This window comes from Anas acuta, chromosome 5 (genome assembly GCF_963932015.1).
Source record: "Anas acuta chromosome 5, bAnaAcu1.1, whole genome shotgun sequence".
NCBI classification, from domain to species: Eukaryota; Metazoa; Chordata; class Aves; order Anseriformes; family Anatidae; genus Anas; species Anas acuta.
Genome location: NC_088983.1, coordinates 31,379,654 through 31,407,385, shown reverse-complemented (window position 1 = coordinate 31,407,385; position 27,732 = coordinate 31,379,654). Strand labels below are relative to the sequence as shown.

The 27,732-nt window shown below is 47.0% G+C and overlaps 3 protein-coding genes across 11 annotated transcripts; 1 reads left to right on the top strand and 2 right to left on the bottom strand.

Annotated features, from left to right (window-relative positions):
* Positions 1-1,088: 1,088 nt before the first annotated feature.
* On the top strand, positions 1,089-27,732 carry DNAJC17 (DnaJ heat shock protein family (Hsp40) member C17). 8 transcript variants are annotated; one of them, XR_011097058.1, is made up of 14 exons: positions 1,089-1,245; positions 3,060-3,129; positions 3,713-3,862; positions 5,905-5,987; positions 6,427-6,523; positions 8,000-8,049; positions 8,564-8,641; positions 9,325-9,405; positions 10,173-10,301; positions 17,333-17,464; positions 17,552-20,564; positions 20,914-22,103; positions 22,222-23,487; positions 27,460-27,732. XR_011097058.1 is itself a non-coding variant. In XM_068683671.1 (12 exons), the coding sequence occupies exons 1-11, from the start codon at positions 1,168-1,170 to the stop codon at positions 17,453-17,455; spliced, it is 936 nt and encodes a 311-aa protein (XP_068539772.1). In that variant the 5' UTR covers positions 1,090-1,167; the 3' UTR covers positions 17,456-17,464; positions 17,552-18,535. The 8 variants fall into 8 exon arrangements, 3 of the variants coding, with proteins under 3 accessions (XP_068539771.1, XP_068539770.1, XP_068539772.1); XR_011097057.1 differs by having other exon boundaries at positions 22,222-26,455; positions 26,486-27,732; XR_011097061.1 differs by lacking the exons at positions 22,222-23,487; positions 27,460-27,732 and having other exon boundaries at positions 17,552-17,619; positions 20,319-20,564; positions 20,914-22,034.
* On the bottom strand, positions 13,972-16,052 carry C5H15orf62 (chromosome 5 C15orf62 homolog). 2 transcript variants are annotated; one of them, XM_068683673.1, is made up of 2 exons: positions 15,531-16,052; positions 13,972-15,099 (listed from the first exon to the last, which is right to left on the bottom strand). In XM_068683673.1, the coding sequence occupies exon 2, from the start codon at positions 14,973-14,975 to the stop codon at positions 14,445-14,447; it is 531 nt and encodes a 176-aa protein (XP_068539774.1). In that variant the 5' UTR covers positions 14,976-15,099; positions 15,531-16,052; the 3' UTR covers positions 13,972-14,444. The 2 variants fall into 2 exon arrangements, with proteins under 2 accessions (XP_068539774.1, XP_068539775.1); XM_068683674.1 differs by lacking the exon at positions 15,531-16,052 and adding an exon at positions 15,189-15,293.
* On the bottom strand, positions 17,807-25,917 carry GCHFR (GTP cyclohydrolase I feedback regulator). The gene is made up of 3 exons (XM_068683672.1): positions 25,788-25,917; positions 23,321-23,415; positions 17,807-18,709 (listed from the first exon to the last, which is right to left on the bottom strand). Exons 1-3 carry the CDS (start codon positions 25,821-25,823, stop codon positions 18,586-18,588), a joined length of 255 nt encoding a protein of 84 aa, XP_068539773.1. The 5' UTR covers positions 25,824-25,917; the 3' UTR covers positions 17,807-18,585.

Genomic DNA, 27,732 nt, shown 5'->3' with positions numbered 1-27,732 from the left:
CTTGTCGTTCTGAATGTATCTGGCACTCACCTGACCTGTGAAGTGGCTTCTTGGTTTGGACTTGGACCTGACTTATCACCATGACACTGCCTGTTTCTGAAGGTAGGTTGCATAGTTGTGTGTCTGTATTGTTAGAGAATACCTTCAACATGTTTGTGGAGCTATGTTGTCTGGAAGGTAAGCAGCTATCCATGCTTGTTCAATGTCTTCTGTGGTATTCACCAAACTGTCTGCCCTGTGATAAAGACTACAGACACAATCTCCTTGTGGCAGACAGTACAGCAATGTCTAGTGATACACAATCCCTGCACTGGTTTGCCAAAGGCATGAAGATTGGCTTAGACCTGAGGTTAGACTGGAGACCTTCCAAAAATCATGGTCCCTATTTGCCTGTAAGGCCACCCACAGTTTCTTCCTGCTGTATAGTCCCTTTAGAGAAAGAGAACAGCAGTATGTACTGGGTAACTGTGCAAGAAGAGCCTCGAAAAAGGGAGTCTCCTAACACAACAGCTATCAGATGTGCTAGCACTCGCATCAAGGATGAAAATGCAAGGGGCATACCTACAAAATGACTCTAATCATACTTCTAATTAAGTCTTTTAATCTACTGGAGACAGACCCGTTTGCTAGCTATCACAGGTCCATTTATTTCACATCATACACACTACAGAAAGTGTGAACTTTTCCCTAATAAGGGCATATTTAGCATGTTTTGGGGGAGGCCTGCAGCGTGACTCATGCTTTGTGAACTGCTTTCCCCAATACAGTCCCCCGCAGCTTGGCTGCGAGACCGGTGCATGGCTATATTTTGTTTTGGTGCTTTTTTCGTGTAACGCTGACACAACTCTCCACAAGGAGGGGTTTAGACCTGCGGGGAACGAAAACCGTTCCTCCCCTGCAAGGCCCGATGGGATTTGTAGTCCCTCGGCCGCTCGGCAATGCTGGCCGTGGCCCCAAGCAAACTACATCACCCAGCAAGCCTCGCGCCCTCCTGTGCTCTCTGGGAGAGGCAGGGCAGCCCGTCGGCGCGGGGCAATCTGGTACATGTAGGCAGGCTCGTGGGAAGCTCCTAGCGCTGAGAGCGGGGAGGCGGCGGGGGGAAGACTACATTTCCCAGCAGGCAGCGCGGGCCCGGCGGCGGCGTGGGGAGAAGTCGGTCGCTCCAAGATGGCGGTCGATAAGGACCTGCTGCAGCTGGACCTCTACGGGCTGCTGGGGGTCGGCGAGAAGGCGTCGGAGAAGGAGGTCAGCGCCGTAGGGAGGCTCGGGGCGAGGCTGTCCCCTTCTCTCAGCCGTCCTGGGCGCCCCCGGCCCTGCTCTGCCGCTCCCCGGCTGGCCCTGGGCGGCCGGGAGGGGGCTCGGGGCTGGGTCAGGGCCAGGGGCTGCTCTCCTCCTCCCCTCACGGCTGCTCCAAGTGCCCGCTTGGTACCAGGCTTCTTCCTGAAGCGAGCCCCAGCCAGCTGGTTCCTTTTGCCTCGTTTATGTACTCTCACAAGCAAAGTTCCTCCGGTGTTTGCCAGGAATCCAGTTGCTAGAGGGCGTTCTAGGCGCTGTAGGCTCCTGGAAGTAATCTCGTTAGTTTTGCGGGTTTGGAATTACATGGTTATGTTGTTTTGTTAATTTAATAGTTAAGTCAGTGCTAAACATTCAAAAGACTTGCACCACTGAACTGGGAAGGTGACCTGTTCCAGGGAAGTAACTCTCAGGGTAAAACTATGAACTGAACGAAGTTAAAAGGAAAGCTTTTCTTACCTTAAGCTTTCTCACTTTTTTTTTATTGTGGTAAAGAGCAGTAAAAGTACAACAAGGTAAAACTCAGAACTAAAAGACTGCCTAACCAGCAAATGTGCCAGGGACTAACTGGAAATTCTGTTGTAACCACAAAACAGGTGAACAAGCCGAATACAATTAATTCATAGGGTTGAATGAGATGAAGGGCTTCAAGTGGCATCAGTTTCACTGCTGAGCTAGTTACTGGAGCTGAAAAAAGGAGGAGGACATTACAAATGGGAAGTTATGATGTGCCTTACATTGGCAAGTGTACTTTAGAGTGCTGATCCTTGATGTAAAATACTTGAAGCAACCAACACAAGGACCGTTTGTATTCAGAGAGATTTTACTGAAAGACGTGAACAAAGGGGAGAAAAACTGTTAAGTAACTTCATTGCTTAGAGAAGCCTTATCTGAACTTGCCATGTAAACAGCTTCTGGCATAGTCATGACTTAACTTGCTGTTTATTGGAGTCTCTCTTATGGAAGAGACAGCATTAGGCCTGTGAGGCTTCAGCTGCACATTTTCATTCCATCAGCTTTGTCCACCAGGTGGTGCCGGACCACCACTAATTCCACACAATCTAACAAAAAACTGGCAGTTGAGCAGAGCAGCTTTTGTTCCTTTCCTTTCTTGCATGCAGATGTTTCCTTGAGAATGGGAACTCAGTTTATTAAAAACTTTATTAGTAACTTAGCCCATAAAGTTGTCAATTTTTCTGTGAAGTGTAGAAGAGATTAAGCAGTCTGCAGTCCAAATTTCTTCACCTTGCCAAGCTCAATTGTTGTTCAGTAAATGTCCCAAAGAGCTGTAGTTGCAAGGAACATGGTATCCCTCTGGCTAGAAAACTGCCTCTGTGAACCAGACTTGGCCTTGATGATCAGGAGAATTAACTGCTGTAATACAGTGTAACTAGAGGTAAAACTTCCAGCTTTGAAAAGCTCAAACTCATTCAAAATATGGCTGCCAGCCTACCAAGTACCCTGGGCTCAAATGCTTATCTTTGCAGAACAGTGTGGTCTAAAAGGGCAGGTCGCTGTGCTAAGTAGAAAACTGAGCTTTTCAGAAGTCTTGCCTTATTGCAGGAGACTGGTGAAAACAGGGGAAGGTATTTTCAGTGTGGTGGGTTAATGGTGTGGTCAACATCAGAACTGGATTTATTTTTCTGCCAGGCCCAAGGGGCCCACCCTGAGTTGCTTTTTTGATTCTGTAGTATGTTTTTTTCCAAGTTCAAGTCTCAACGTGGACTAAATGGTATAACTGGCAGATCTCTGTTTGGCTCTTGCAGATTAAGAAAGCGTACCGCCAGAAGGCCCTGACATGTCACCCAGATAAGAACCCAGACAATCCCAGAGCAGGTAAGATGAAACTATATGGCTGCAAACCATATTGTCAAACCATATTGTGTTTATTGTCATGTGTGGAGACTCCTGGAAGTGTTTAACTGTTTAACTTCAGGTCTCTTTGTATGTTGTTAAGGGAATGCCTGGCTTTGTGTCATGTAATGCGTACATATGCAGGATTAAGAGTTCTTTGCAGCACTATCAGGTAGCTCAGGGTTTTAAAGTTGAATGCATACATGCTGGTTTTAAAAATACAAGTGTTAAGTCAATGCAGTGGGCAGACCCCCAACTTACGTGTGTATTCCTCCAGGAAGAGGGTCAGCAATATTGCTGTAAAATTGAGAGTTTGGATCTTGGGCTGAAAAGCTACTTTAGAGACAAAATTTGTTTGTAATGTTCAGTCTGGCTGCAAATTGAAGAATTGTCTGTAGATGGGTTCTATTGAATTCATGTTTGCAAGGTTTCTCTTAAAAAGAAGTGGTTGGAGGTTTTTGTTTCTTAATTTGCACAGGTTTAATAACCAGATAACCAGATTCTAGTTATAGTTTGGCTTACAAAATATTTTGGAAAGATTTTTTTTCTTTCTGATGTTCTGCAGGTCTCTTCCATAAGGGATTGTCTTTTTTGGTTCATCTCCAAGCCACTGCCATGGTTTTCTGCATCTTACCCTTTTTTCTTCTAATTCCCAGCGGAAGTCTTCCACCAACTGTCTCAGGCCTTAGCTGTGCTAACAGATGCAGCAGCAAGGGTAAGGATGCCTCTCTCTCTGTAATGGTGGGATTGTGTGGTGTTACTCTGTGCGTGCATGCTGGAAAAGTAGTGGAAAATCTCATCCTGTCTGCCTTGCTCTGTGCTCTCTTCTCCAACTGAGCTTTCATGAATGCAAGTCTTGTCTGTACCCTGTTGTTGTCTGTGATACCAAATAGTAGGCACCAGATAAGGACTTCAACAAATGTTTTTTTCCTGATCTGGTGTGCTGGGATTAGCTTTGTTTTGTGGCACATGTGAGACACCGTTTTAATAACGTGCTTAACTGGGATATATTTGTCTTTTAAAAAGTAACCACCACTTTCAGGAGTGCTTTAAATTTGTGTGACAACAGTGTATTTGCAGTTTGCTGGAAATCAAGGTCTGACATAAATAGTATCTAGATATGTGATCACTTAGGACTCAAAACACTTCTTTCAATGGGGCATGAGAGACTTGTAAAGTGAAAAGCTCATAGTCATGATCTCTCTCCTTTTGCCGCACGCGCTTTGCAGGCTGCCAGATGTAGCTTGGACTCTCTGTTCTTGCTGCAAGGAAGTGTTTGAGTGCCTACTGCTCAAGGCCTGAAAGTAATCCAAATATGTGAAAGGAAAGAATAAAAACAAAATGAAAGCAGACCAGTATGAGCAAGTAACCCCTATCCATCTGGATATCCATCTACTTGAGAGAATGTATATTAAATTTATAGATCGTAAGATTTAAAAGCATGAAATAGCTCTTCTCTTTTCAAATATTGGCAAAGATTGTAATGTTTGATCCAAGGGGCAATGGTGCTTTTGGTATCCAAGAAGTTTTTGGCTTCTACACTTAAAAAGGAAAAAAGTGTTTAGGAAGTGGTTTGCTTTCATGAAGGGGAAAATACCACTTTTTCTTATTTAAAACCAAGAGAAGAGCTCTCATGAACAATTATTCAAGCAAGGAAAATGCTCAAGCGATGTATGAGCTTCTGTGTAGGGCCATGCTTTACCTACTACAGAAAGGCTCTGAAGGGGGATTAACAAATTATTCAGTGGTTTGAGCAGATGTCAGTAAAGCTGCCAGTCTACCCTGTTTCTTAAGTCTCTCTACGTGAATGTTAATGTGCTATTGCAACTGAAGAATGATGCTCTTTGCTCTTGATATGTTCATGTAAGTCAAGCATCTGTCCTGCAAGTAAATTCTTAACATAAAATAGATACTTTTTAATCCTAAAACTATGCCCTAAGCCAAATCTGATTTGTTTCCAGTGCCCATAAAGCTACTTTTGGCCTGTTCCTGAAAAATATGTAGTTTTCCCACCTCTAAAGATGTGAGATTTTTTTTCTACAGTCCACTTTGCATTTACTCCTAGACTTCCTCATCCTTTCAGGCTCTGTTTGGAAATCCTGGGGCCTCTTATCTTTCAGAATATTTGTGTTAATGGCCAACACTTTTAGAAGTGTTAGCAAGAAGCAGAAAATGCTTCACCTCTTGTTACAGCAGTGTTTCAGTATCTGACGTCTCCTTTATTCACAGTTTTCATTTTTTTTCCATGTTGCTTTATGTGTACTTACTCTTCTGTTGGATCTCTGACAGGCGGCATATGACAAAGTGAGAAAAGCCAAAAAGCAAGCAGCAGAAAGGACACAAAAACTTGATGAGAAGAGAAAGAAAGTAAAGCTTGGTAATAAATCTTAATTTTCTCTGGGCTTGGAGTCTTCGTTAGCTGGGTGCTTGCATTTCTTCTGCTGCTGGAATTCACCACTAATGGTTAAACTGCTCCTCATCTGTGATGGCTGTTTTTTACATCCAGTATAACATAGTAGCCATCTGAAATCTCTAGTAGTCATAGCTAGGGATGGCAAGTGTGACTTTTGATGACCATTAGGACTGCTGATACATGGCTGTGCCTGGGCTGAGGAGAGAGAGCAGAGCATCAGGTCTCTACTTTTGAATCTGTTGTAGACAAAGCAAAGTTTGGGATCATTCCCTCCAGCTCCGGACAGCAGTGTCAGCAGTGAAAATTCGCTTTGCACTGTTTTAATTTTGTTTTTTTCTCTGCAGATCTTGAAGCCAGGGAACGAGAAGCTCAGACCCGTGACAGCGAAGAGGAGGAGATCCGGATCACAAGGACCTTAGAACAAGAGGTAATGATCACTTTTAAATTCTTAAACTGCATTTGAGAAGAATTGCTGAAAGACTTTACTTCATGATGCAAACCACATGAAGAGATGAAAAAAATGTGTAGCAGTCACTCAGCCTTTTGGATTAATGGGCTCTGTGAAAGAGGCATGTGGAGCAGTCTGGCAAATGTCGCTGTCCCAGGGTTTGGGGTTCTTTGTCTACTCTTTTGTGTAGTAGAGAGTAACAGCTAATGGGGTATATATTGGCTGGCAGGGACTGTGTCACTAGGATCACAAGGGGTGCAATTATATGAGCAGTGGAGCTGGCGTGGGGGAACGAGGGGGAGGTTTGCCCCCAGGATATGGGGATAAGACAGAAGTGGTCCTTGGCAGTCTTCAGCTGGCATGAGCCAAGTGTGGAACTGTGCACTGAGATATCCATGCTGTTTTACCTCTGCTCCAGATAATACGGCTGCGTGAAGAAGGCTCTCGTCAGCTTGAAGAGCAGCAGAGGCTCATTCGAGAACAGATCCGGCTTGAAAGAGAGCAGCGCATCCAAGGTGAGAATAGGTGAGACTGGAGTCCTTAGCCAAACTAAGTTGCCCCTAGGACTCTTACTTCTCTGCAGGTGGAACAGGGCTTGCATGCAAATGCAGCCTTCTGACTTGGTCACATTGCCACATATAGGATCCGACTTAGCACCTTTTTCAGGGATAAGTAAAAAGAGGAGCTTTTCTGTGAGACTTTTTTCTTATGTGGCATATTTTTGCTCCTCTTCAATAAATATTCTAAAGCATTAAATGTGGAGGGCCTGATGTGGATCCCCACAGGTGTGCTGGAAGGAAACCTAAAGTCCAACTCATCTGTCACAATTAAAGCAGTCAGTGTTGCACACACAAGGACTGTTTCAAGGTTGCCAAAAAATAAACCCACCACATGTCATTGGGGCTACTACCTATGTATCCCCATGAAAATTCTTAGTATCCAAAAGAGACGCAGTGAGGAGAATGAAGTTTTGCATAGTCTGTGGTTGCTGAGGTTTTACCTTCTGGAATTTAATTTTCTCCCTCTAGATCTTATGGGCTGCTTAGTAGCTGTGGTTAGTTTCCCTTGGAGGGGATGAGGCTCTGGGATTCTTGAAACTCACTCCCATCCACACATTTCTCTAGTGATTTGCCTTTTTTTTTTTTTTTTAAATATTCTGTATTTCTGTGGGCTTAAAATGCAGTTTTATATTTCAGGAAGTTCTGTTCTGCTTTTCAAAACATGTTAGAGTGCTGTTTAGGGCTTCAGTTCAATAGAAAAATTTGCTGTTTCTTGCTTCCTACCCCTTTTGTATTCTGGCTGTTGACATAGTGCAAGATTTTCTGCTTTCTCACAGGAAAAATGTTGTTCTAAGGAATAATAAAAAAGAATAGCACCAGAGGTCCAGATGCAGAAACTGTTTTGGCATCACCATGGGTTGGTTTCCTGTATGACAGTCTATAAGCTGTTCAGCCCACGCTAACCTCTCTTAATTTCACATATTGGAAATTGGGAAGGGTGTTGAGCATTTAGTTACTGTAAATCACTTTTTGGTCCTTGGAACAGGAGCAGATTGCTATGAAGTATTTCACTATTAAGTATTTAGTTGCAGGGACAGATTCAATTCTTAAGCTATGTTTTAGCATTGTTTTTTTTTGTCCTCCCTTATTTTTCCTCATTTGTTCCTACCAGCACAACCCCTTTGCAGGGAGAAATGTCACAGAATATAGCATGTCTCACACTTGTGTTTTTAACTCAGCTATTTTCTGACCTTGATCATGGGCAGCCTGGGCATCACGGAAAGAAAAAATGCAGGCATCTGATACTCAGTTTACACTACAGCTCATACTGACACTGTTGTGTAAGATTTTTGGGGTGCTGAACTGATCTAGTGCAAAAGAAAGCCAGAAGTGTGCTTATTACATTCTCAGGGCAAATTTTGTGCTAATGCTCTTTAGCTGATGAATTTTTAACCATGTCCTTTTCATCTTTATTTTCTCTCTTCTCTGTAGGCAGGCAAGAAGGAAATGGAGCAGAAGGCAGAATAACTCCCAAACTCAAAGTAAGACATCTCTAGAAAGATGGGTTTTGGTAAAAACTGGTAGAACTTCTGCAGTTTTGGAAAACAGAAGGGACTCCTCTGCTGAACTGGCGTGCCCCTTTGTACAGAGGTGGTGAATCTCCTCTACTTAATGCACATCATGCATGCCAACAGCTCCCCCATGCATGTGTTGTTGTGTTTAAAGCACCCTTTTTCCCCTATCTTTTTCTCCTCTGCTTTCTGATCTGAACTTTTCAGCCATCTCTGCTTTAGGCATTGAGAAGCTTCTGTTTTTCACCCTGATATAGCCGTTAATATGCCTTCAAGTTTAATTTTAATTCCAGTAAGGCTTTTCTCACTGTTCCACAAATAATTTGTTCCCTTTTCATGCTGATGTTGAAGTCATTGTCTTGGCAATTCTGGGACTGTAGCTGTAAATAGCAAACTTGATTATTGTGCAGGTGGTATGAGCTGTATTCAGCGTGGCAACGTATGTTCAGCTGGACAAAATTAACTTGTTGCATTTGTTTCCTAGCTAAAATGGAAATGCAGGAAAGAAGATGAGACAGGAGGGGGATACTCAAAGGATGTTCTGTTGCGGATTCTCCAAAAGGTCCTGTCTGTTTCTCTATTCCGTGATCTTTCCCTGCTCTCAATGCTATAAGAATGGATAGTAAATTTTGGGAAGCTCCATATGAACCAGAGTAGCTCATTTTCTTCTCTGCTGAGCCCTCTTGATCATGCCATTTCCAGAGATTATCGGCACAATCCATTATCTGTAACTGCTCCTGAGGTGCACTTCTGTCTTGTTCCCAGCAGGGACTCCTAATGAAACAGAGCAAATGCAAACTCTTCCCCTTCAATGGTTCATACCCTTTATAAGGTTTAGACAGGCTGTGTGGTTATGGTGCACTTTTACCTTCACTTAAAGTACTATGCATTAACTTCTGAGGGGAGTTCGGAGGCAGGAATAGACAAACCTTTGATCTGATTAACCCCAGCATGTGGTCTGTATTTTCCCTTCATATGAGTATCTCCTGCAGCTCTGACTAAGCTGAACAGCCTTCTTGAATTAGGGCTCACTGGAAGCAAAGTGTGTAGCTACATGTCTCTCCAGCACTGTTTCCTGGAGGGACAGGAATTATGACGGGTTGGGATGAATGGGAGACTGTGCAAGACAGAAAGGGTGACAGCTCAAGCCTTCTGTCTGTGAAGATACCCTTTTTCTTTGCAGTTGCTTTGTATGTAAACTTCTTGTTTCGTTATTAACTTTTCTTTTTCTCTCTCTCCTAACAGTATGGTGATGTGCTAAATTTGTTGATCTCCAGCAGGAAGACTGGGAGTGCAGTTGTGGAATTTGCTACGGTTAAGGCTGCTGTAAGTCTCGTGGAGACCACAGATGTGTGCAGTGGAAAGTGGGCAAGAAGGTGCTTCAGAAGGGAAGGGTTTGCTGTCTGACAGCCTGGAAATGCTGCCTTGTCATTAAGGCAGTGGAGAAGGGTAATGAGAGTCTAAAGGTATAGATGCATGAAGGGAGTGGCAAAGCTTGAGGCGTAAACCCAGAGCAGATCATGCACATAAACAAGCAGGCTGTGCAGGTAAGCAGCTGAGGGAAGAGACACTGCTTTAAAGAGCAGACATTAAGCTATTTAACCAGCTCTCACTGAGGGTGAATTACCAATTGTGGAGATGGGCTTAATGAGTCTTAGAGGTTATATCAGGCATTTGCAGTTTAAAAGAAATCTAAATGTCTTGACTCACAGTGAGTTATAATAATTCATGTTACTGTGGAAGCAGAATGCATCAGTTTACCTATGTTTTAGTAGTTCCATCAACTTAAATTTACACTACAAGAGTCTCTTTATTCCTTGTCACTGTTCTTTCACTTGATATATTCAAACAGTCAAAAAAAAAAAAAAAAAGAAAAATTGTCTGTGCCCAGTTTATCAGAAGTACTGGCAGTGGTATTTTCTGTCCATGCTTGATGTGGGTATGAGCTTTGAAGGGTGCTTATCATGTAGGGCAGCTGTGAAATCTTCATTGGCATTGATAACAGGCTGAGATAGAAAATCTCAAGACTGTTAGTGAAATGTGAGGGAGCATGACCCAAAATTCAGATGATGATGGAATATTTTCATTGATAGGAGATGGCTGTGAAGAATGAAGTTGGCCTGACAAATAATCCTCTAAAGATTTCGTGGCTGGAAGGCCAGCCTCAGAACAATCCCAGCACTGTCCTTTCTGACAGCAGTAGTCAGCCTAGGACTTCACAGGTAAGGAGAACATAGGCTGCTGTTACCTAAGTCTGTTTCTATAGCAACCCAAATTTAAAAGTGTGCTTTGCATTTATGGTAAGATGCATTGATTCTTCGCAGAGCTGGAAAAGAAGCTCTTAGGGAAAGGTTTGGCTTTCTGATGATCCTTTTTATGCTGAAGCAGTGGCTTTTTTAAAGGACCTTTTGCCTGAGTAGCAGCACACTGAGGCACAAGCTACTTGAGTAACTGGAGCTTTGCACAGTGTGTCTCTGAAAAATAAGGATGCTTCTTCCTCAACACGACACCTCAAATGCTATTCTGTTAATTTAGTAGACTTTGTGGGAAACCTCTGGCTGATAGCTCATTAAAACAGCTCTCCTAGAAGGCAGCTTTAGGAAGGTTTGGTTACTGCATTCACAAGAGGATGGAATTTCAGTGCTGAAACCAAGCCTATGTTCTTAGGGTTTGCAGGAGGGAAAAGAAAGTGGTATCATTGAATATCCTTGTAAAGAGGCCTTATTGTTTGGTCTGGCCTTCACCAGTGCTGTTAAAGCTTGGTAGACGCTTCAAGTACAAGGTGTTTGCTAACTCTTAGCTGCTTCCTGTTTATTCCACCAGATGATCAATCTGAAGTTGTTGCTTCAGTCATGAAATGCATAAAAGGCAACAACTAGTGGCTTAAACATAAAGCCAAATCTCTCCTTGAACAGGCAATGCTGCAGCAAATTGTTGGCTGTCGGTTACCCCCTGCTCCTGTTGCTTCTTTGGAGTAGGAACTATATCCACTTCTTTTACAGCATGTTAAATTCTGTGCTGTAGAGCTAAGTGTAGTATATCTCATGTTCTGCCTGTTTTCTGGTCTAGTTAGTAATTCCCTGAGAAAAGGTGCGAAGGGGCCTGAGATCTTCTGGTTATTTGAGTTCCGATTCAATCCAGTTCAAACTTCATGTGACACTTCCTTCCCTCTCCTTTTCCCCTGCCTTATGTGCTACAGGTGGCCTCAGTCCACATGTCTGTGTCTGTCAGCTTTGTATGTGTTCATGGCCTAAATATTGTAGTGGCTTGTGAGACTGTTCAATGCATTCTCTCCTGACTTTTCAGGTATTTATTTACAGAATTTACACATCAGAATGCCTTGCTTCTATCCTAGTTTTGTTTAGAATTGTATATTCTGTCTGAACAGCCTGGGCTGAACCAGCATCATTTCCCAGAGATCTCAGGCAAGGCAGTTCAAGCATCTTAATTCAGTAGCCAAGCAGATCTTCATGTGTGATGTAGAACCAGTGAGCCCTGCAGACAGCAAATTCTCAGAGTTGGGTCAGCGTTAGAAGACAATCTGGGAGAAACCAGAATCAAGTCTGACTGTCCCTCACTAGTGGAGACAAGAACTGGCTCTGAAGAGCTTATTCATACCTGAGGGGGTCACTAGTGCAAAAATTGTTAATGGATTCTTGCCTCAGTGGGTTCAACTGTGAAAGACTTAGCATTTGACTAATTTTGGTTGTGGAAAGAAGCCAAGACAAAGCTTTGTTAGTTTGAAACTGCAGCGTCTGCCTGCTGCAGAGGATTAGCCTGGTGGAGCCAGCAGCAAGGCAGGGCGGGCTAAAGCAGCTGGTGGTGTTCGTGCTGCGTGGAGGTGGTGACTCATTTCTGTCCAGCACACCTTCATCAGTCCTGTGCTAGTTCTCAAAATGGTGAGGAGTTATGGCCAGTGACTTGTATCCTTTCCCAGGAGTTTCATTTGCAATGCTTTTTCTTTCTACTGCTTTTGTGTAAGCAGCTGCAACTCTTGCAGTGTAGCCTTGCTGTCTAGGCTAAGGTCTCTGAGCTGCTCTGGTTCTTTTTCCTACTCCCTACACCATGCCTTCCTCAAGGCCTGCTGCTGCTTCCACTAAAATGTTTCCAGAACATGTAACTTGGTCATCACTTCTCTTGGCTGTGTTGCTTCTAGGTGTCTTATCCTCTTTGTTCTCAGCTCTTAAATTCTAGACTATCCAAAATGAGGTCTTTTGAGTATCAGTTGCCACTGCTCCAATCTACTTCCTTATCCTTTCATACCCAGTCTGGCTTTCCATCCATCACAGACTACATTCTCATTTTCAAGCTGCACTAATTTCATTCTGATTGAAGCTGCCCTCATTTCCTCTTTGCTCTCTCTGGGTAGCTCCTATTTTTGTCTGATTCCACCCCCTGCTTGCTCCCACTCAGTGCAAATGAAGCTCCTTCCCTGCTCTGCTTCAGAAAACAGCTGAAGAGCTGCACTGTTCTCATGGCAACGCACTCACTACTCATCCACTTGTGCTCTATGCGTGGGGTACTCAGCCAGGAGCTGTACACCAAAGTCATCAAATAATGGAGAGCTGCAGACAGGCTCGACCAGGGCAGCTTTGGAAGCAGTTCCTAGGTGAAAGCAAGACTGCCTGCTGAAAGGTTGTGTTGTGAGGAGGTGGCAAGCTGCAAATTACTAGCCTCCATGTTTTTTACTGGCTTGTTTAGTCCCACAGCAAGGGATGAGTGTTGTCCAGCAGATTGTGGAGAACTGCTGGAGCTGAATGGGAGTGTTAAGCTTGAATTACGAAAGCTGTGGTTTAACTGCTATTACTCTAGGCAATTTGAGAGCAATGATTGCTTGATTGCTGCAGCTTTGAGTGGCTCAAAGCATACAAGGACTATACAGTGCTGTGAGGAGCACCTTTTGCCTCTACAACAGCAAGAAGCACTTCTTCATGAGAAGGTCAGCCTTGCATCTGTACTAGTGGTATCTCCCTACCAGTGCACCACATTTGTTTTGGGCCATCCATTCAGCCACAGTAATGTGCTGACAAACGCCTTCTGTCTGGCATTCTCTTGCATCTTTTCTAAGCTCCTTTGAGGCTTCAGCAAATTCATGTTATCTGACTTTACAGCCTGATAGGAATCTAGTAGGTTGAGCTGTCTGTGCCTTCTCTGCATTCTGAGCACTTTGCTGTAGCCTACTTCCAAAGCTTATGGTTGTTAAGGTATGTAGTGGTGTTCCTTTTTTTTTTTTTTTTCTTAAAAAGGGACCTGTTATCTAATCTAGCTATGAAAGAAGTTAAGACATCGGTGACCCAGTAGCTTCTGCAGTGTCTTCTTAATAGTTCACCCCTGATCCTGCCTAAAAGGTATTCAGCCAGGCAGAGTACTTTCAGCCTGCAGGGTGAAGAACTGTGTTCATTTCAACACTAGATCTTGGTCCTGAGCTGTGTGCATTCTCCCTCCCAGGGGAGGACAGAATACTAGCAGCTCTAGCTGTTTCCCAGCCCAGAAAAGCAGAGCAATGCTGCTTTCCCCTCCCTCATGAAAACCTGAAGTGCCAGAGAGGATAAATCTTGGTCACTGTGGATAAGGGACCTGTGCTCTTGCCTTTGTTGGTTTGGCTTGCTACCGATGAAATGAGGCAACAAGACATTTCCAGTCACAGATGCATTTATTCTTCCATGTCTGTACAGCTGATAGATCAATGCATGCTTCAAGCAGCAGTATCTAGAGAAATTTCTTCTGCTAGTAGACTAAATGAACTGCTCTTGCTGCGTTATGAGCCTATATGGATGCTTACCTGTTTCCAGGCTGGGAGTGCCAACTGCACTTGAGTTAGGGGAAAAACTCACATTTAAAAAAAAAAAAAAAAAGAGGAACAGCTTTGATTCTTCACATCCAAATGTGGTGGGAGAAGAAACATCAGTTTCTGTCTCTTGACCATTGCCATGGGTTTTGAGAAAACAATTGTTCCTGTCCCCTTAAAAGCTGCCTGCTTATCCACAAGTGATGTATGCCATACCCCTTTCTGTCCGTGCTCCGCAGTTTCACAGCCACATCCCCCAAATAGCAAGTCTTTTGCCAAACAATGCCATTCTTCTGTGAGTTGGAGATGCACAGTCAAGAGTGGGAAATTCCCAGCGTGGAAAACGGAAACTTGCCCACAAGGTTCCAGCAGACAGTGCTCTCATCTAGGCACGGAACCTGTCTGCTCCCTTCCGAAGGACTTCTTGGCAAGGACAAGAACAGTCTGTGATGGGTAAGGCAACAACAACAAAACAGACCACACACAACAGGGGTGATGCAGTATCCTTCCTCCTGTTAGGACTAGAGAAACTGGCACCAGCAGTAGGTATATGTGATATGTTAAATGATAAATACCTTCAAATGGCGTAATCTCTTGGATTCTGTTTCCTGAGGGTCTGCAGAACATCCTCAAGAAGCGATAGCCCCAAATCCACTTTGAAGGACAGGAAAGGATCAGACAGATCAGAAAGAGTAGTGCCATTCTGGGAACCAGTCTCTGAGGTCCCACAGTCTGTAGCCTGCTCCTTGTGGAACTGAGTTTGAGTGGCTTTGTGGTATTGATGAGCAGCACCAGAGAAGGAGACGTCAGAGTGAGAATCTGTATGATCAATGATATTCGGGCAGCTAGAACTGTCCAGGTACAGACGGGGAGGCTTAGGAGGTGCTTGTGCCTTGGCTAGGTTTTGCTCACTCTGACATGACAGGTAATCAGACTTGTCCTTCAGTTCCCTCAAGCATTCCCTCTTCTGGCACTGTCCATCACTGTCCAGTGTGTGGCTGTTCTGATTCAAGATAATGACTTGGTTGCCCAGCTTTTTGTGTCTCCTGAGTGAGAAACGTCTGAAGAACGTTGTGGACTTAATGGATCCTCTCCGCCAAGTATCCATGCTGATGAAAGGCAAAGAGAAGAAAGAAAATGCTGACTCTTCACAGTCAGGTGTTGAACTTCAGTCGCAGGCTCAGCAGCAAGCCACGCAACAGGAACAACTTCTTCCTTCCCTGTTCCTGTAGCTGGAAGGAAAACAGAGAAGCTCGTATTGCAGGAAATGCAAACTTCACACACTACATCCCTGTGTTCAGGAGCAGTTGCCCCGTCTTACATGTTAGGGAGCCTCCTTCAGTGGAGAAGGAATGGTGATGTCTGAGCTTATTAAATCTGTGCTGCAGAAACAAGCTGGTGAAGAATAGCAAAGGCACACAGTCACCATGAGAACAGATTTAATCTAGCATCTAGAACAGAAGGGCACTCTGGTACCATGGTAACCAGCCACCTTCATGGTGAAGGGCACGGTATAAAAATCTCGGTGGGTGGTTAGGAAGGGATCTGGTGACTCAGTCACACTGAAGAAAACCAAAGAAATAGTGGAATGGAAATTTAAAAAGCAGCAAAATGAAGATGTAAAAGATAAGCGTTAGGAAAATTGAATGCAAAATAGACTTACGCTGTGTCGGAGCGGCACCTGAGTCCAACAGGCAGAGGAGAGAGACTGCTGAAGTTCTTGGAGAACGGTGACCACCACGCTCACCAATACGCTGGGATGGTGGAAGAAGCAAGTCCAGGGATGATTCAGCCAGGTTGGACCCAGAGCGGTAAAAATCCACGCCGCCTTCTCTTCATGTGCCTCTTGTCACTGCTTCCCCGGCTGCAGTTCCCTGTGCGTATGTATTTGTTTTGAGCCAAGCCCTTGCTGAGTCAGCCACGTCAGAAACTGGGTTTTACACTATTGGTAATTGTCAGGATTGCAGGAAGTAGGTGTGTAAAGTGGCAAAGCATCAGCCCACACTCTGCCTGAGGAGAAAGCAAGCTCCCTCAGAGGCACCCAGATTGCTTGAGAACAGTCAGTGTGAACGTCAACTTGTAGCCCATCTCGAATCAGACTGCTTCTTCCCTTTGTGCTCTCCCTACTGTCACTTCTGATGGCTTGTTGTATCAGCAGGGCTCCCAAATGAGGCCGGAAATAATCTCTTCTCTGTCTTAAATGTAAATCCAGAGTGTGAGGTAGAGATTCAGGTTTGTATGGGTGACTCATTTGCATGAGTCTCATGTAGGCTATTTCATTCAGCCAAGCAGATGTCAGTAAATATCTGTGGTTAGTGGACAGAAGCTTTGAAGAAACCTCGTTCTGCCACTGAGGTCTGATACAATCTGGTGCTTTCTCAAACACTATGAAAATCTGTGCTGCGCAGTACCGAAAGGTTATTTCATTCATGCAGTTCCAAAGACACCAATTACAGCATACCAGTCTCTTAATTCCCCTGTTTTTTCATCTATTGTGGGCTTCTATTTTGTCCTCACAGCTAGGCACCCTGCAGCTGGAGGAACCACTTTGCTGGCACATGGTAGCAAATGTACCCTTGCACTGTTTTCCTGCAGAAGCTTTTGCTTTTTGATTGTCTTTTCAGCCCTTCTATTTTCTGTTCAAGATGTCCTTAAATCACCACTAAATCTAGTTCCTAGAAAAATTAGTGTGATTTTTTGTTCACCTTTTGTCAAGATACTTTTATTTCTGCCTGAACTGTCAAGCGAATGAGATGAATGTTTCCAAGCATTGCGGCGCGTTGAATACATCTGAAATCAGTAAGGCCACCTACTAACGCTAAAAGGCTTTTGAAAGCAGAGTGCCAAAACCGCCACTTTGCTCGGAGATAGCAGCTGTCATTTGCTGCCTACATTTATTAGGTAGTCTGCAGTCACCACTTAGCTGACGTGACAGTTGCTACCACACACAGCAGAAAGGCTCCAAGAGCTTTTTGAGAACTGAAATTCTTGCGCCAAGTTTGGGAACGTACCTGTTTTTTTTTCTGTGTAGCTGCTTTCGTGCCTAAACCACAAGGGTTTGATTTTATGGCATTAGCCTTTGTAACGGATGAAGTGCGTGCTGGACTTGCAGAGCAAGCTTGTCATCCAAAATAACCAGCTGTGTTTCCCCATCCAACCTCTGTGAGCGAAGTTGGTGAGAGGAGTTGGGGATCAAGAGGGTATTTCAACCACCCTGCCTGTCCTATTCTTTGTCTTTTCACTGACACTATCAAGGGTCAGTAGTGCTGTTTGCTATGAAGCCAACCATGTTCTGTAGCCCAGGCAGCTTTCAAACCTTACCTGATTTCCCTGGTGTCATACTGCTATGAATGGCCTGCCTGACTCAAATGTGGATGTTGTGAGTGTGGCTTTCGGAGGGGGGACCTGTGGGAGCTTTGCAATATATGCTGTCCTTCACAGGTTGCGTTTGTTTTTTGCTTCCAGGCATCTGTGGTCTCAGAGAGGGATTACGAGAGCCTGGTGATGATGCGGATGCGCCAAGCTGCAGAGAGGCAGCAGCTGATTGAACAGCTGAAGCGGGAAGACGAGGAAGAGTCTCACACCTAGCAGGAGAGAGTATGGATTCTCCCCACCCCATCATTCCGTTTCCAAAGCTGTTTCTTAAATTAAGCCAATAAACATCCTTTTTTAAAACTGTTGTAGGAATACAGACTGCACATGACTGCAGTGCTTTCCAGAGAACAGGGAAAGATGGCTGCATAAGCTTCAGAGTAAGTGTTACCCTGTCAGTTTGCGTACTCAGAGTAGCTGCTCAGTCCGAGGACAGGATTTTGAGACGTGTTATCTGAACGAACACCAAACCTTTCAAAACCTGGAGCTCTATAATTCCTGAAAGCTTGCTTGGGAGCTGTGAATCCAGCAGGCTTTGGGCACCTCAGAACAAACCACACAAAGACGTAGGTCTCTTCAGAGAAATATTTTATTGGGGTTACCTTTACAGCAGAATTGATGCCAGTCCCAGACAATCCAGCATTGCAACTGCTGCTGCTATGTTTACAGAGCCAATACCTGAAACGTTCACAAAACCTTTCTGTGCTGATCTAAGGTATTTCAGGAACCACCATGTTATGCTTGAATGGCACTCTTTGGACTGAAAGTCTGATGCTGATAACCACGATCCAGTATGGGATGGAAATTGGCCTTGCTGCTGAGTGGAGGGGTTCTCAAAGAGCACGGTGTGAGATTAGCAGTTCCTGCTTTCGTTTTGGGGATGAGGCAGTATGCCATCCGTGCTTGACCTCCCATCCCTGCCCCCCTAGGTCTGGGAGGAGGCATATTCTGAGCTCCCATTTAGCATGTACCTCCAGGACAGCCCTGAGGAACAGACAGGCAAGTCTGCTATTTGAACTCCTTCCAATGCATGCTAAATAGATTATTAAAATGTAAAAAGATGGTATTTGCCAGACTGCCATTTGGATGAATGTGGAGTTAAAGCCATCTGTTGTGCGTGCCTGATATAGTCTGGGCTGGGATAGCTTCCTCCCCCCGGGCCTTATGAAATGGCAGGGATGGTGAGTTTCCATTAGGTGAAGACTTGCCCCTACAACACTCCTCCCCCCCACACCTGAGCATCTGGAACAGAAACAAATAACTCAAGGAGAAAAGCTTGCTTTAAGTTCTGTGTGAGGTGATTGCCAGCAGGGTCCTTCCCCAGATGGAGTGCAGAAGTCTCTTCGCTACTCCTTGTGGAGGCACCACACCAACGTCTGGCCCACGCCTGTCATGCTGACCACGCGGTAACCATGCCTCTCCAGCTTGTCCAGGACTATCCGTGGTGCATCGTCCACGTAGTACTCCCAGCTGCAAGCAGGAAAAAGGAGAAAGATGAGGTGGAGAAGGAAGAGAAAAGAATTTCCTTGTGGCACTGAGTCTGCATTGCTAATAAACTGGTATAAAACACTGCAGTGACCGCAGCTGGCATACTGCCTCTGTGTTGCAACATCTTGGTTAACCAGATGGGGAAAGACAAAACCCACAGCTTCTAAACCAAGGAAAAAGCCTGCCCGGAATGGAATTCAGCTTTAAATTGAAGTGTGGTTTGGGGATCAGTTGTACAAAGCTGTGATGGTTGATGGTTAACTGGGCTGAAACTGCAGCGGCAGGAGTTTGCAAGTATGCATAGCTCAGAATTCATGGAAAAATAGGGTAGTCTCTGCAAAGCAGGAAAAAATGTAGGACAGCAGCTTCAAACAGTGTTGTAACAGCACACACCAGCTAGGGCTTTTTCTTTGCTTTGAGAGCATAGCTGTTCCCATGTTCCCGCAAGCAGCAGACCGAACTAACAACTTGCTGGGCACAATACCTCCCTGTTACCAGGCCCTGTTTGCTGTTGCTGGCAGCTGGGCATCTGTTTACATGGCTGGGCTGTTCTGGAAGCTTTTTACAGACTGATTCAGTGTTTCAAAGGAATGGGAGGCCAATATTTTATGTACGTCAAAGCATGTCTGTGAGTCAGGGGCTTTTGTGAGCCTGTGCTCGAAATTTGGGGGTTGGGAGACAAAAATGCTGCCTTTAGCAAGGAGTTAGGCATTCAGAAAAACAGAATTCCTCTGTCCTCAGCACAGCTGCCAATAAGATGGAGCACAGGATCCTCTACCCTTGCAATTCACAGTGGTTGTATGCCTGTGGATGTCTGAGAACCGATACTTGGGATCTTTGCCTTGCTTTTGCTCCTTTACAGTTTCTGCCAGCTCTGTGCATTTGGAACAGGAACTAACCTTGGCTCCACCTGGTCCTTCAGGCTCAGCAGAAGACCTGAGGGCTGTGAGAATGCTCCCACCATCAAGGAAATTAGGTGGTGGTTGTGGAGAGGAAGAACAGCACAATACAGACACACAACGTGCTGAATGAGCTTGGGAAGCAGCAGAGCCAAAACGGCAAGTGTAACCTTCAGCACTAGCTTCGGCAGCCTTTCCTTTCCGTTCCTCTAACGCAGCCATTTGGGCTGCAGTATTTATTCAAGCAGATGGGATGAGCTTCATAATTGTTCATTTCTTAGATGACTCACTGTGCCAGATAAGCTGCTAATGATGGGCTATGGGATCTTCGGTGATCTTGCTTGGGCATCGTAACAAAGCCTGTCCTGACTTTCATACCAGTAACAATAAAAAAGACCAAAAAGCATTTGCAAAGTTTCTAAGGTTGCAAAACGTTAATAGTGGTGAATACTTTTTAAAGCCTAAAATGACACTAAGATGTGAAAGTTTTTTTCAGTTTCTCAAGACAGACTATACTTTGCTGTAATTATAGATGTGGTGTAAAGATAATATGTATTATTATAAGTGTCTTTGAACTTGATGCTTTCTCTAAGAGGCTTGCTACATACCCTTCGGATTCACATGTTCAAGTTGGTAAATATTATTGCCATTATGCAGAAGGAGCTGAGGCAGGGATTGTTTGCTATTTGTAGGAGCCTAAAAAACTGACTGGCTGAGCTAAAAGCAGAAGACAAGCTGAGTTGCCTAGGGCCTTAAACACAACTCTGCGTTGAATGAAACAAAAGATCACACACAACGTGTATCGAGCACACCGCCCTCTCCGTCTGAATCAGGATGGAGTGGCTGGGAACATTTGTAAAGCCTTTCCTCCCAGCTGAGAGCCAGCAGGGAACAGAGAAGTCGCCTCAGATGGGAGAGGACTTCTGCACTTGCACATTGTAAGTACACGACCCTAGCTGCCTTGCCTCCCAGATGTGCCAAAACTAGACGAGTGAGTGGTGCGTGGGGATGGGATTGAGCTGGAACAGGAGTATCCTCCAAACGTGGGAATTTCTAGCCTGTTTTGGAATGACTTTTAAATAGAAAGTAGTGATGGAGCGATCTCCTGGTGATACGCACAGCAGTCCTTTTAGCTTCCTTGGGGATGGGTTTTGACTGTGCCCCTGGGAAACAGGTACGTTAGGGCTCTAGTGGCTGCCTTGGACCTCAGCTCCCACAATCTGACAAGCAAGCGTCAGCTTTCATTTCAGGCCCAGCAGTACTGATTAAGAACCCTTATAATTACAGGAGGCGCTTATAATTACAGGAGGACATCGCCGACTGATCATCCACACATGCACGTCCACCTGGGCATGCAGGTTGCCCAAGAAGCCCCTGTTCTGCAGCAGCCAAAGGTCAGCTTTTGGTTTCTTGACCCCACACGGGCTTGGGCAGAGCCTGGCTCTTCCCTGACCCAGATTCCTGTGGGGTTTTGCCCCTGCACGTCAGATAAGGGACTGACAATACGTGCTGGCAGCTGATGCAGCTTAACAATGTGCCATTTGCAGGAGCTGGTGCAGAACTGCATAACAGAATTCATGCTCCCCTTTATTAGAGGCAATTAAGCACTACATCTGTGTATTACAGTGCTCCAGCTGGTCTGTGCTGCTTAGAGCTTTTCTTTCAGGCTCCCTCTGAGCTCCTTAGGTCATGTTTAAGGTTTTGGGACTCACGGTGCTATGGAAAGGGCAGGATTTGTGGCATCCTACTGCCAGGCTTACTGCTAGTGCAGCCCTGAAGCCAGGCAGAGGGAGAATCCTGCTTGGCTGCGGTGCTTTCCTTCCTTCCTGGCCGTTTATTGTTTTTTTTGGCAGAAGGGTGGATGGGGCTCACCCCGCTGGCATGTCGCTGCGCCTCTCGGGGTGTCAGCAGCCACATTCCTGCCGGGTTGTTTTCTCCACCCCCTGTTGCTCAAGCGCACCCGGGGAAGATGTGCTGCAGGGAAGCAGTGGGGTGACCCTGGGTATGACACAAGCTGTGACAAGAAGCAGGTGGGGCAAGAAAGAGCCCAAAATACCTACCAGGCCACAGATGGAGGCTGCAGCAGAGGAGATTCAATAAAAAATTCCCCAAAAGAAGCAAAGTCTGGCACTCCTGTTCCTTCCAACTCTGCATCTCCTCCCTGGCTTTTGGGGCAGGCAGCGTGGGGGGCATTTTGCCTTTCTTTGCTGTTCCCTTACCCAAATCTTAGACTCGCCTCCATCTCAGGAGCACTTTGTCCTCCTTGAAGCCTCTTCTGTTTTTCCCCTCGGGTCTCCTTTCTCCTATTGCATAACTCCCTGCCTGCTTCTGGGCTCGGCTTCACAGGCAACAGCATGAAGCTGACACTGCTGCCAATCTCCTCGCCACCCACGGGGTTGGGAATAGCAGCATGGAGATGGCTCAGCCCTGCAAACCCACCCCAGAGCTGCAAGCGATGGAAAGGAGCAATTGGAGAGGTCAGGATCAGCCCTCCTGCAGAGGCAGGTGGCCCAAGTTTGCATTCAGGAGGGTTTCTCTTCACCAGACAGCCTTTGATTTTTATTTGATTCTTTTTCCTGCTCTTTAATCTTCTAGGTTTTTGGTGCTGCGGCAGTGGAGGAGCTGGACCTCGATGCTTGCCAGCCTGGTGCTGAGGGGGTGGGTCTTCCCAGCCCTGCCGGCGGCAGTCTGAGAACATTCTGGGACCAAGAAGCCCCTTCTGCTTCACGCCTGGTTTTCCTCCTACTCCTCCTCTGTGCTGTGGCGCGAGTGGGCAAGCTTGAGCAGAAATCTGACTGTTCCCCTCTGTTTTAATTTGCATTTGGGAGGGGGGTTGTTTTGCTTAGTCTTGGAGAAAAACAAGAAGTTGAGATACCAAATGGGGGGGGGAAGTGGGCCAAGATGTAAGGAATAGGATGGCAGCATTTCCAAGTTGCACCCTCCTGAAAGCTGTTGTCAAACTTGGTGTGGGCAGAGAGAGACTTGGGGATGCAGGGAAGTGTCAGATATGTATGGTTTAGGAACGCACAGGGTGGGGACATGGAGCAGCTCTAACCCTGGGGCTCAACTGCCCAAGGAAAGGCATCTGGGGCTGTCAAGAGGGGCTGGCTCGGGTGCTCAATAACGGGGAGAAAACTCAAGCTAGGGTGGGGAGTGGGCAGGACAGGCTGTGGATGAGCATCTGGGGTCATTTGGCACCAAAACAGGCCGGAGCAAGGCTGTGCAGGGGGAGGGATGGACTCGATTTGCTCCTGAGCATCTTGGGGCTGGAAATGGTAACAAGACAGAGGTTTGTCTTTGAGAGCTAGGGATGGGATAAAGGCAGATAGTTATGCAGAAAGATTAAAGTGCTCACTGTGCCTGTTTTATTTCAGCCAGGGCATGTGTCAGGTAGCAACCAGAAGCATCCCAAGCATGTAAGGATTGGGAGAAGGTGGGTCAGGAGCTAAAACGGGGTCACAGTGAGGAGAAAAAAAAAAGAAAAAGCATCACCTCCTGATGTGTCAGGAAGCGTTTCCTTGGGTGAGCACTAAGAGGCAGGGCCAAGGACACGTGTGTGCCCCTCCAGCATCGAATTAGTGCTGGGATTAAAAGTGGGTGTGCAGCTGGAAGGTGCTGTGGTGAATACGAGGAGCGATGCCCTTGGGTAAATCTGGAGAGGAGAGAGCCTGAACCATCACGGAAATGCACTTACAAGTGGTTCCCCAGCATGTTCCTCTTGGTGGCCCCCAGGTAGCGCATCAGGCTGGGATCCGAATGCTCGTCTCCCACCATGGTGGGGCCAACCTCCTGCAGGGAAAGGCAGCAGAGCCAGTGAGCAATGTGCAGCCGCGTGGTCAACCCTCCCCGCTCCTCGGGACGGTGAGTGGTACCAGGAAGGGAATTGTGTCCTCAGGAAAACGAGGTTTCCAGTACCACCCTTAAGAGCGCTGATGTAGGTTCCTTTGCCTGCAGGAGCAGAGGCAAGGTGTCTCAGCTCAGGACAGAGCCACCTGCGCGTCCCAGGAGGGGACCTTGGTGACTTTGCTCCTGGAGAGCCACCTGCTGGCTGAGCTCACGGTGCCTCTGCTCCCTGGGATCCAGCTCTGGGAAGTCTGTAGGGCGGCAGTGGGGTGGGACTCGTGGCCTCATCACACAAAACCAGCAAATCTGTTTTGAAATGAGTCCCCAGGCCAGTTAGAGGCTCTCTGCCTGTCCTGGCAGAGGGTGGCTTTGGAACTGCTCTGCTAGCAAGGAAGGGTGAGAAGACGGGGACAAGGAGGTGCTGTGGGGTGGTTCAGGCAGAGGAGCACCCATGGGATGAGGCAGGGCAGTCACGCTCTGTTGGAGCAGCGGGCTGCAGCCGTGAGTCATCGCCCCATCAAAGCCCCATCAAAAACCAGGTGGCTTTCACACATGTCACACGAAGGGGACAGGGACATTGTCACTCAGCGCTCCAGAGGTGTTATTTTGTGAGATATTCCTGGTCTGGACAATTTCCAGAACCAAGTAACAGGCTGTAGTGGAGAAGTATAGCTCCAGTGTGACCTCCAGAATAACTGCCTGCCTCTGGACTGTCCCCACACTGATGGGGAGCATCCAGCCACCCCACAACACCAAAGCCAGAAAAAACAAAGACCACAGCCTTCAACAACAACAAAAACTTAGGGTTTTTAATTGATTCTAATAGGTGGAGCTAGTACTCCCTTTTAACTCTCCCTTTTAACACTACACGCAAAAGTTTGCAAGTTAAAACTTTCTGAAGAATGTCCCCACCTGCTGGCACTGCCATCATCAACCTACATTAATTATCAGTAATTTGTAACGTGCGGAGGGCTGCTCAACCCTGAGTAGCACCCAAAGCAACTTAAGCATCACCCAGCTCCTTTCTGACCCCTCTCCATCACCCCTTGGAGGAAGCTCAGCCCTGGTACAGGACAGGGTCTGTAGACAGTAAAACAGCCAGGCACCCTGACAGCAACAACAGTAGGGAATCGGTATTTGGTGTCCCTGTCACCACCCCAGCTGCTGCCAGCAAAAGACAGCAACATCCATCCCCGCCCTGCTCTGCCAGCACAGCCCCTTTCCAGCCGTGGCTGGATGCCAGGTTTCAGGCTGTGAATGTTTGCTTTGCGCTGCTAAAGAGCAAAGTTTCCCAAGTCTGCGGGGCAAAGTGCGTTAACCTGTAGGTATTTCAGTCCACCCTGCTGCGTACATTTCCCTGAAATGCTACTAAACGTGTCCGTGGTGTGACACCAAATATCGCTGCAGACAGAGATGTTTTGGTGCAACAAAAACTCCTCGGACAGACCGCATCTCTCACCAGACTCCTGCCAGCTCTTTGGTTTGCTCTTTTCCCCATCGCACCCTTCCCGTTGCAAAACCGCGACATCACACTTTGGCCTTCAGACAGTGTTTGATATCGTTCCCCTTGGGAAAACAAAAAACGAACCCTCTAGACATCTGCCTGCTCCTGCGGGCCCGGCAGGACGTGCTGGCTGCCAGTGGGGCAGCAATCACTAGGAAGCAAGGTTTCCTCTGTGCCTTTTTAGGGGAACAACGGGTCTCAGCTGCAGTCCCTTCCGTGGCTTTGGGTGCTGTGCAGCCACCCTGGGGCCAGTAACGCCCTGCCCTTTAGCTGTGGCCGAGTTTTCCACCATGGCACAGCCAGCGGGGCTTTTTGGGGAAGAGAAAAAACCTACAGTGAGCACACGTGGATTACTTTCTTTGACTTTTCACAGGCTCCTGCAACAAGTTTCCCAAGCTTTCTTGCTCACTGTTTGAGGGGAGCAGAGCAGCAGGGTGCTCTCCTGCTCCCACCTCACACAGGCAAAGGCTCAGGACGAAGGGAGGAGAGCGAGGGTGGCTGCCCATGGCCCTGTTCACCCAGCAGCAACCCCAGCCCCTTTGGGCAGCCCCCACAAGCCCCCCAGCAGCAGGTGCAGGGCGATGCTGCGGGCAGCAGCACGGTGCCTGGGAGGAGCCCCCCATTTCCATCAGCCCTATATCCGTCACCCCATCTCCATCTCCTCTGTCTCCATCACCCCCATTTCCATCGTCCCCATTCTCATCACCCCATCCCCATCTCCACCGCCCCCCTCTCTGTCTCCCCTCTCCCCAGGCGCTCCCCCCCGAGCCCCGCAGCCCCCGGGGGGAGGAGGGCAGCGGCGGGGCGGACTCACCATGCGGATCTGCGTGCTGACCAGCAGGTACGGCATGCTCCCGACCCCACCACCGCCGTCGCCACCACCCCCTGGGGCTGTGGCCGGGGGCGGCCGCTCCCGTCCCGCCCCGCCGCCGCCCCCGCTCCGCCCGCGGGGAAGGACGCGGCCGCCGCGCAGATCCCTCCCCGAAGGGGAGCTCCCCGGGGGGCTCCCGAGGTGGCCCGGGTGGTTCAAGAAACCGCAAGGGTTCTGCAAGGGTCCTAGGTTTGCTCTCCGTCCCCCCCAGAAAAAGAAAGGACGAGGAGGTAGAAGGAGATGGGTGATGGAGAGGAAGGTGATGGGTAGGGAGATGAAGGGCAGGGAGGTGGTGGATGGGGAGATAATGGATGGGGAGATGAAGGAGAGGAGGTGAAGGACAGGAGGTGATGGCTTTGGGGGTGATGGAGCAGGAGACGATGGGCAAGGAGATGAAGGACCTGGAGATGAAGGATGAGATGATAGCCCAGGAGGCAGTGGATCAGGAGACACTGGACCCAGACAATGAACAGCGAGGTGATGGACAGGGAGATGAAGAACAGGAGATGATGAATCTAGGGGTGATGGAGCAGGAGTCAATGGACAGGGAGATGATAGCCCTGGAGGCTGTGGACTGATAGACATTGGATACTGAGGCAATGGACTGGGAGGTGATGGACAGGGGGATAATGGATAAGAAGATGATGGACAGGGAGATGGAGGACAGGAATTGAAAGACAGGAAGTGATGGCTCAAGAGGTGCTGGAGCAGGAGACAGTGGACAGGGAGATGAAGGACGGGGAGACAAAGGACCAGGAACCAGGCAGCGGTGAGCCCAGGACCCTGCAGCTTTTATCTGGAAATGTGATGGTTTAAATGCCTTCAAAATTTCAGGGGCAGCTCATATCTCAAGTCCAGAGCATCAGTGCTTCCTATGTGGGAGCTGATGGAGGAATTCCTTCCTCAACACCTGCTCTAGCTACAAGTAAAACAATGAACATTTCCGCAAATAACAAATATTACTATAACCTCAAAACTTGCACAGAAATCTTCCCATGCACCTCATCAGCAACTACAATCAACTCCTACTTTTCTTACTGATCTTCAGGAGAAGGCAGAAGGATGTTCCCATGTGGCCGAGCTCAGGCTGTGGCACATTGTGTCCTTCCTGCCTGACCTGGGGCCAGTTTATCTGCGCTGCCACGGGTTACTGATTAACTCCGGCAGGGATTGAGAGAGAAAAATACACATTTCTGCTCACTAGTCTAAAGAGAATACTCAGAGACAATTTTTGCTGTTCCTATCATGCCTGTTGGTTTGGGCCTGACAAAAACAAAGAAACAACAAAACAAACTAATGGACGTTGATGTTGTCATATTCCTAAAGTGTGCCCCAAATATCCTGATATATTCATTTTGAGCTGTATGTGGATACCTCACCCCATAGGTTAAACCCCTGCTCATTCAGATCACCTGCATGCCCAGAATGGTCTTCCCAAATTCCCTGGTGTCAGAACGGGCCAAATGTTTGTTCCTAACACTTATTTTCTGGTGTAAACATGCATTTGGCTTCTAACATGAGAAACTGAGGCATAATTTTGCCTCCATTACCCAGTGAATGAAAAGGAAGTGCTTTCTCCTGCTAACTTCAACTCGGTTGTGTTTGCTTCCTACAGGAGCACCCAAATCCACCACCCACCCGGTGACCTGGACCAGGCTGTCTCTGCTGTGAGTGTGTTCCCGTCCCACTGGCCATGGGAAGATGCCCAGAGATGAAATCCAGACCCTTGCATCTCTCTGCAAATTAAAGAGAAAAAAAGAAGGAAAAAAAAACATCCAGGGCTCTTGCAGCGTGGCGTGCTGCCAGGTGCTTGCTCTCGCTGCCTGCTTTGGCTCTCACAAGGCTCTTTCTTGGGGGGGCAGGGAATAAAAGAGAGGAAAAAGAAAAA